Consider the following 9,485-nt stretch of genomic DNA (forward strand, 5'->3'; position numbering starts at 1 on the left):
CAAGTTATGGCAAATGTTAAAATCTGTTATTACTCTAATACAAGATCATTTTTAATCATCGTTTTGTATACTAAGCATATATGATGCCATACTAAGCATCATAAAAAACAATTAAGATAGATTTTATAGTTAGTGTTCTGTTGTAAATACAATAGCTGTTCTTCTTTATGCCCCACCCACCATGCTAAGCATTGTCTCTAATATTTAGGAGGGTCCATTAAATGTGTTGATTTCAGATAATTTGATTGTAGTAACTTATTATTCTAGAAATTTTTTTATATTGCTAAGAAAAAATAACTCATAATTCATCCCTGAAGCCAGACAAGGTCAGATATTTTTCAAATGTCAAAACTATCAGAGTCCTAACACAGATATTAAGAGCCACATCAAGCACTGTAACCTGTAGATATGTATAGAGAAATATTTATTTTTTCTTAATTTGGGAATAACTTTAGAGAGTAAAATTTTAGTTTTGGTTTTAGTTTAATTTCATCGAGTCAAATACTATAGGATTTATGGAGACAGTTTTTGATTTTTTATCTTCTTACATTGAACATAGTACTGAATGATGATTCAAATCAGTCTAATCAAGGCACTGAGCAAATCAGTGACTATGGATTCTATACTCAGCTCTCATTCTTAATAAAAGGGTTTATGTGCAGATTTTTTAGAAGCATTGGTTAGATAATTTGTAATTTTAGCACATCAGACGTTGACTTCCCCAGGTCATCATATGTTAAAAACTCACAGGCTAACAAGTAAAGACTTCAGGCCAAGAAATTTGAATGAAAGATCATCAGCCAGTTTCTAATCTATCTTGGGGGCTCTTGACCGAAACTGTGTAAAGAGACTGTTTGAATCTCTGTAGGAGGTTTTCCCCAGATTCAAGGCCATTTATTTGTTTGATTCTCTTTGATTCGTGTACCACTTCTCACAATCACAGGCTTTAAAAACTGCAGTCCATGTTAGCTGTGTCATTTAAATGTTTTTTCCTCCATACTCAGGTGGCCAACAGCTAATGGAATAGAAAAATGGAACCGACTCTCACCTCTTTTCTGAGCACCGCATTACGCAGGGCTGTCCTCTATGGTAGAACAAAAGCCCTTCGCTGTGTAAAAGAAAAGTTGATCACCACCCAGTAGCTTTTAGGGGGTTAAAGTTATTCCTAATTTGTGCCTTTAGGGACTTGAGAATTAATTTAGGAGGGAGAAAAGGCCTCCTCTCACAGTGTAGTCATCTCTTCTCTCTTGTGGAAGCCGCTGCTCACAAGGTTTTTGTTATTGCTCCACCTTCCCTTCCCTGAAATGTGTCTTCCTGCTGTTCTTCTGTTTCTCTCCTCCAGAGTCTGCGCTGTCTCATTTGTTGGCAGCTAAATGGAATTAATTGCGCTCCTGTTCTCTGAAGCAGTTTAAGAGCATGATTGTTGTACATCTCTTATTGCAGCCAGAGCACTCAAAGAAACGGGAAATAGGAAAGAGAAATAAGCAAACTTGATATTCTCCTGCATCAGGGTAAAAAGTATCTTAAAGCCTGAAATCAAAGCAGCCTAGACCTGAAGACCAAGTTATCAGCGTCAGCAGCAAAACATGCTAGTATGAAAACAGCTTTGCCGAACATATTTTTACATCTTCTCAGTCTCAGTCCTCGGGACTGGAACTTCAAATCTAGGGTCCTTTGATTGTATCACTTCGTTCCCTTTAATGTGACTCCTGTTGCTGTCTCCCATAGGGTTTCCAGGGAGCAGCTGGTGGAGTCGAACCTTTTGGTTAGCAGCCAAGCTCTTAACCACCGTACCACCAGGGCTCTTCCATCTGGCTAGCTGCTAGTTATTCTCCTGTTTCCTCTTAGATACTATTTTCTTTCCACCACTCTAAGCTTGGTTAGCCCTCCTCAGTGCTTCATAGCAACCCGCAATCATCAAGCATAAGCACCTTTTATTTTAATTACTTTTTTCTTATCTTTACATTTGAGACCTCTTCAAATTAGAACAACATTTTGTGTACGCGGTACGTCGTATACACTAATATGTAGTAAATACTCAGTAAATATTTGTTAAATGAATGAATGAGCACTGTAGACGCTGTGAGATACACAGAAGAGCTCCATGAGAGATTTATTTATTAAAATATTTTGGGAGGAATAGAATTGACACACATAAAACATTTATAGAACGACTTGGATCCAAATTTCATTGGACTGAGTAAATAAAATAAGAGACACTGCTTACTTGTGTTTTTCTTTACAAGTGAAATAGGATTTCATATACAAATTATATCATTGGTTCAAACATAGTAGTTAAAGGAATATTTATGAAAATGTAGAGTAAGTTCAAAATGGAAGGATGGGAAGGATTTGGATGTATAATATATTTTGAAAAATCTAAAATATTACTGTATCTTATAAAGACTATTTGAAAAAATCCAAAATATTACTGTATTGTATCTTATTAGGATGGGGCTAAAAACTTAGAGGGAAGGTAGAGTTAATTCAATTCATCAGCTAAAAAAATGCGAAGTAGATGAAGTAGGTATTTAATAAAGAGGTTATTACTTGGATTATTACAAATGAGATAAGTTACCACAGGCAGAATAAAAGATATTGCCCCTATTACTGGAATAAACAAAATTACATTTAATAAGTCCACCCTGAGGAAAACTGCATGCAGTGATTGAGACAGTAGTTAGACTTTAGAATTGCATTGTGGAACTTAGCCTGTTGTTGTTAGATGCCATTGCGTTGGTTCCGACTCATAGTGACCCTGTGTACGACAGAATGAAACACATTGCCCGGTCCAGCGCCATCCTCACAATCGTTGCTATGTTTGAGCCCATTGGTGGCAGCCCCTGTGTCAGTCCATCTCATTGAGGGTCTTCATCTTTTTTGCTTACCCTCTACTTTACCAAGCATGATGTCCTTCTCCAGGTTCTGTTCCCTCTTGATAACATCCAAAATATGTGAGATGAAATCTCGCCATCCTCATTCTAAGGAGCACGCTGGCTGTACTTCTTCCAAGACAGATTTATTCATTCTTCTGGCAGTATATGGTATATTCAATATTCTTCACCAACACCGTCATTCAAATGCATCAATTCTTCTTTGGTCTTCCTTATTCATTGTCCAGCTTTTGCATGCATATGAGGTGATTGAAAACACCATGGCTTGGGTCAGGCACACCTTAGTCCTTAAAGTGACATCTGAGGTTAAGATTGCCTATTCCTTAAAACTTTTTGAAAGAGCTTTGAAACAAGCATTAAACTTCAGTAACACTCTGAGACTAACCCAAGATGAGCCTGTATCCATTTGAAACAGTAACTTTTTTATTCCTAAGTAATAATAATTAAACGATAAAAACTTTATTATTGATCTATTTTCTTTTTTACAATCCTTAATCAGTTTTACTTAATTATATCACTCCACTAATTAACAATACATTATTTAATATTAGATTTATTCTCTAATAATATAAATTAATTGTAGAGATGCAGCTTCACATTTACTGGATTAAAAGAAATGAGAATCTAAAGTTTCTTATGAAGGTTCCTAGTTCTGAACTGCATTCATTTTTGATTTGATTAGAAAATGGTGCCATTATTTTTATAGTTGTTTTAAAGAGATAGATTTGTGGTTTTCTATGTAATTTAGCTAATAGTAAGCGTAAAAAAGTAAAGGTAAATTGATGCTGTAAATCAAAAATTCCTCATAATACTGTCATTCTAAACCAAAAAACCATCGAGTCAATTCCAACTCATGGAGACCCCACGTGTTTCAGAACAGAACTGCGTATGGGTATTTTTCAATGGCTATGACCTTAAGGAAGTAGAATACCAGGTGTTTCATCTGAGGCACCTCTGGGTGGATTTGAACTGCCAACCTTTTTGTTAGTAGCCAAGCTCTTAATTCTTTGCACCACCAAGGAACTCCTATATTATGTGTCTATTTGGCTATTCTGCATTCCAATGCAAAGGGATTCTATTTAAACTTTAAATTATATCAAATCTCAGATTTAAATAGTTGGAAACGTGACATAAATTGGGCTACAGGTCCCAAAAGCACTTAACCATCAGCGAACAAATAACTTCCAACTTCTGAAAAGTTAATAATGTGATCAGCATAGTCTTGTTTCTGTTAAATTATAACCAAAGAAAGAAACTGAGCAGCTATATACCCTAAAGTAGAAGAGCAAACAGTAAGTTTTCACTGTGAAATTTCTAGGTGACACATCTTCTCTTAAAGGCTTGGCATGATATAAGAGAATCCGTGGCAAGTACAGACTTACCATCATTAACGATTGTGCTTGTGTTCCTAAGTCTGCCTCTGAATTCTTGGCCTGGGAGTCTCCAGATGAGCTTCAAGGCCAGCCAGCTCCATCTGTGACCCACAGTTCAGGAGGTGGGCTAGGTTGGGAGCTACCATGCCAGATTTAGAAAGAGAAAGTGAGAATCTTAGCCATCATCAGGAAGGCAAGAACCACAGCACTGCTAAGATAGCTAAATGTAGCTGTTTCACTGTGGACATTTGCTTTGTGAAGAATTATGAGTTTACTATAGATTTATTTTTATAGGAAATCAAACCATAATCCATGGAGTCCCTTTTTGTTATATCTTTAGGTCTAACATATTGAGGATTATCACAATTGCTGCCCAAGTTGTCTTTAATTAGCAAGGCATGGTCAAGGCACACTCGTACACTCTCTGAATATAATTCAATCAGGCATATAATTTTTAATACCATTCTAAATAGCACACTTCCTTCCATGGGGGCAATGAATTATTCTATATACTCATCAAGCCATTCAACATACCAGTTAATACAAATTAGTACAAAATCCTGAATCGGTGTTTATCCTTCTACAGATCAAACAGCTCTCTCTCATATTTTTTTTCTAAAAGGTTTTACTTTTGCATGTCTACAGATTCTCCAATTTATTAAATTTTTGTGATACTTTTATTCATAAAGGCACATATTTTTACTCATTAACATGATATTTAGGTAAACTTTTACTAGAATAAACAAAATTATTTTTTAGCCTTTAATTGATAATTATAAACCTAATATTGTTTTTAAGTGCTCAGCTCCAAAGGTATGGAGAACACCTTTTGGCAAAATAATTGAGATGGATACACAGTTCACCATCAGAGCCAGAGAACTGCAGAACATCTATAAATGCATTATGCTGAAAAATATCTCTCAAGATGAGAGGCTGGATGTACTCTTAACGCTTAAACACACTGTGAAGGTACGTTAGCGCTCTCTTAGTTTTGGAGCTCAGCTCACTAGCAATAAAACATTAAGTGAATACTAATATAAAGCAAAGTATCTTACATTAAGTGATTATAAAGATTATTAATGTTTATATTTACAAATTTTAATGTCGTTAGTGACTGAATTTTTTTCGGTATAAATTGGGGGGATATAGTTTATGCATTAATATTTATGTAAAAGTTCTGAAACTATATGATGCATAATAAATGAAAACACAGCACAAAGCATATTTTAAATATAAATATATCCTTATCTGTGTAATGAATACAAATATATAGCATGAGATTAATACTTAACTTAGTTCAATAAAACAGCAATTATTGTCTGCGTGTTTTGTCCTTTTTCAATGAAAAAATTATTTTAGCAGTTTAAAAGAAACATCAGTGTAAGTATTTTAATCTTTTTTCCCTCATCAGTTATTGATTTCTGCATTTTTAATCTGCTTTTAATGAAGATGAAATCAGTGGATGTTGCAGGTCAAGTTTCCTGAGAAACAGACTCTGAGATGGGGGTTTGTGTGCAGGAAGTTTGCTGGAGAGTGCTTTCTGGAGTAACTCTCGTAAGGGAGTGGAGAAGGAAGGATTGGGCAGATGAGAAATTAAATTACAGGGAGTCTCAACAATGGCTTCAGCCAATCTCTCTCTGAAATGAAACTGGGAAGGCCCTACAGAGTCGTCCTAAATTGAGGCAAGGGGGCCAGGCCTTTTAGTCCCCACATTAACCATTTATTGGATGCCGACTGCCTTTGGAAGGAGGTGTGGCCTTGGATGAGGTATCTATCTTCTGAGAGAGCAGTTCTCAGAGAGGGACACGGTTAAGAGTTGTCAGCAAACAACGTACCAGGAGTGGGGAAATGAGTGCTTCAGGCCTAGAGAGGGTGATCTGGGCAGCACATGACAGCATCCACTATACTTACTGCTGCTTGGATCCACTTGTTTCGTGTAATAAGTTTTGGGAGCAGCTCTTGTATCAGCTTTGCCAAGTGTTTATTAAAAAGTATAGAAGAGCGTTATTCCACAGTTACTGACTTTATCTCTGACTCCATAATTCAAGGAAAAAGGCACAAAATCATACATACAGTATAATTCCATTTAAATAAAATCTCAACAATAAGCAATACTAAACCATATTATTTAGAGATGTATACAGAGGTAGTGAAACTAAAAAAAAAATCAAGAAAATGACTACCATAAACACCAGTATGGGAGTTACTTCCATGGGAAGAGAGAGGGGATTGTGATTGGGAAGGGACGAGGGGGTCACTGGAAATGTTGCTATTGCCCTATTTTGGGGGCCTGAGTTGTATCTTCCAGTTCTTCTCTGAGCAGGTGGAGGAACTTACTTCTATTTTACTGCTGTTAAATACTTCTGCCTTATTTACTTAACTCTTAGAGGGAGCTTTCTCACTCAACCACACTCATTTCCATTACTTTATTAAAGAGTTGTTTTGAACGAACATAAACATGCAGAAAAATGCATATAATATATATGTACAGTTTAATAAATATTATGCAGCCAACAACTATGTAACCACCACCCAGACCCCAAAATAGGATATTACCAACACATCCGATATCCCCCTGGTCCCTTCCCAATCACCATCCTCCCTCTCCTCCCCTAGAAGTAGCTCCCATACTATCTTTTATGGTAGTCATTTCCTTGATTTTTTCTTTATAGTTTTACTACCTCTATATACATCTCTAAATAATACGGGTTAGTATTGCTTATTGTTGAGATTTTATTTAAATGGAATTCTACTATATATATTATTTTGTGCCTTGCTTCTTTTGGTCAACATTAATTTGTAAGATTCAAGCTCGTTTTTGTATATAGCTGTAGTTCGTTTATTTCCATATATCAGATACTACTCCTTTGTATGATTAAGCCATAAGCTATTTATCCAACCAATTTATTTATTGATATTTGGTTGTTTCTAATTTTTGGCTACTGTGAACAATGTCTGTAAATGAACATTTCTCTAAGGCATGTAAGAGCAGAATTACTAATTCACAGATTTATGCATATCCTCACCTTCACTAGATAATACCAACATTTTTTCCAAATTAATTGTACCAATTTATACTCCTACCAGCAATGTCTCATTTCTTTTGTAATCTGGTTTTTGGTTTGTTTCGGGTAGTAATTTTGAAAACTTACTTAGTAATTTAAAAAAGTCTGTACTGACTATTTTTTGTGTTTTTTATAGGAACATGAATGTAAACTGACTCAGGAAATTCTAGAATTGATTGACAGAGAGGTTGACCTTATGATGAGAGGAGTCAAATGTCATAATCTAGAAGGACTCAGAAAAAGAATTACAACACTCTTTCTTCATTATATCAAAACACCTCTGTTTAATCCTGAAGTTGCAAGACACCTTAAGGTACTCTACTTTCTTTCCTGTATTCCTTTCTCAGAATCTTAAGATGTCAAACTGTAAATTGAAGTATATTCCAATTTTGCTGTAACACTTTACTTGGGATCCATGTGGAAGACCATCTTATTGGTGAAATCTCCTTTGATTATTTTTTATGTCAATAAACTGTTCATTTAACTTCTGTGTCTATATTTCCAACCTTGAATTCTTTCCTAAGCTCTGAACCAAATTTCCAATTGAATATTGCGTTATGTTGAATGCATCATGATCTCTCACACCTCCATGCTTTTGCATGCACTGTTCCTTCTAATCAGATAATAATAACTTATATTTCCCAAGGATTTGGAAGAGAGTAAGTCAAATGATGCATGCAGAATTAGCCTTTAAACTGAAAAACACTTCTCCTTCGGGCCCCTCCTCTCTCTTTGCACCCCTCCTCCTTGTATTGTCCCAGTTCCAGCTCTTTTTTTAAATTGCTGAGTAGTGTTCCATTGTATGATGTGCTACAGTTTGTGTATACAGTCTCCTATTAAAGGACACATTAGTTGCTTCCAGTTTCTGGTGATTATAAATATAGCTACTTTCAACATTCTTGTTTTTATGTAGGCATAAGATTTCAGATCAGTTGGATATGTACCTTGGAGCTCAGTGGCTGGATTGTATGGTAACACTATGTTTAGCTTTGTAAGAAACTGCTAAACTGTCTTCCAAAGTGACTGTACCATTTTATATTCCCGCCAGCAATGACTGAGAGTTTTTGTTGCTCCATAGCCTCACCAGCAATTGACACTGTCAGTTTTTAGGATTTTAATGATTCTAATAGGTATGTACTGGTATCTCATTATTGTTCAAATGATGTTGAACATCTTTTTATATGCTTACTTGTCATCTGTGTATCTTCTTTGGTGAGGTATCTGTTCAGATCTTTTGCCCATTTTTTAACTGGGTTGTTTGTTTGCTTATTGTTAAGTTTTAAGAGTATTTTGTGTATTTTGGTTAGAAGTTATTTATTCGAAATATGATTTATAAATATTTTTCCCAGTTGATGACTTGTCTTTTTATTCTTGTAACAGTGATTTTTCTCAGAGCAAAAGTTTTTAATTTTAATGTGGTTTCACTTTGTTAATATTTTCTTTCATGGATTATGTTTTTGGTGTTGTATCTAAAAACTCAGGAAACCCAAGGCCACATTTTCTCCTAGAAATTTTATAGTTTTGCATTTTATATTTAGGTCTGTTATCCATTTACAGTCAATTTTTGTGGAACGTGTAAAGTCTGTGTCTGGGTTCATTTTTTATGCATATGGTTTTCCAATTTTTCTACCACAATTTGTTGAAAATATTCTCTCTTCATGGATATTGCCTTTGTCAAAATCAGTTGACTATATTTGCAAGGGTTTATTTCCGTGCTCTTTATTCTATTCAAGCCTATTCTTTCACCAATACCACACTGTTGTGCTTATTGTATGTTTATAGTAAGTCAAAATTGGGTGTTATGCATCCTTCAACTTTGTTCTTCTTTTTCAAAATTTGTTGGATTCTTTTAGTTCCATTACCTTTCCATATTAATTTTAGAACCAGCTTGTCAATATGTACAAAAATCCTGCTGGAATTTCGGATTAGGATTGTATTTCCTCTGTAAATTAGGTTTAGGATAATTGACATATTAACAATGTTGAGTCTTCCAATCTATACACATGGTATATCTCTTTGATTTCTTTCATCAGTGTTTTGTAGTTTTCAACCTATAAATCCTGCACATAGTTTGTTACTTTTATACATAGGTATTTCATATTTTTGGTGCTATTATAAATGTTATATATATATATGTATATTTTAAAATTATG

The 9,485-nt window shown here is 34.9% G+C and overlaps 1 protein-coding gene across 1 annotated transcript in view; it reads left to right on the forward strand.

Moving 5' to 3' along the window:
• IQUB (IQ motif and ubiquitin domain containing) overlaps window positions 1-9,485 on the forward strand; it is a 60,795-nt gene that overhangs the window by 37,952 nt on the left and 13,358 nt on the right. The window contains exons 7-9 of the mRNA XM_004386553.1: window positions 1,972-2,006; window positions 5,066-5,236; window positions 7,469-7,645. Of these exons, the coding sequence (XP_004386610.1) occupies window positions 1,972-2,006; window positions 5,066-5,236; window positions 7,469-7,645 (383 nt within the window). The remainder of the gene's footprint in view (window positions 1-1,971; window positions 2,007-5,065; window positions 5,237-7,468; window positions 7,646-9,485) is intronic.

Source organism: Trichechus manatus, unplaced genomic scaffold (genome assembly GCF_000243295.1).
Source record: "Trichechus manatus latirostris isolate Lorelei unplaced genomic scaffold, TriManLat1.0 scaffold00167, whole genome shotgun sequence".
NCBI classification, from domain to species: Eukaryota; Metazoa; Chordata; class Mammalia; order Sirenia; family Trichechidae; genus Trichechus; species Trichechus manatus.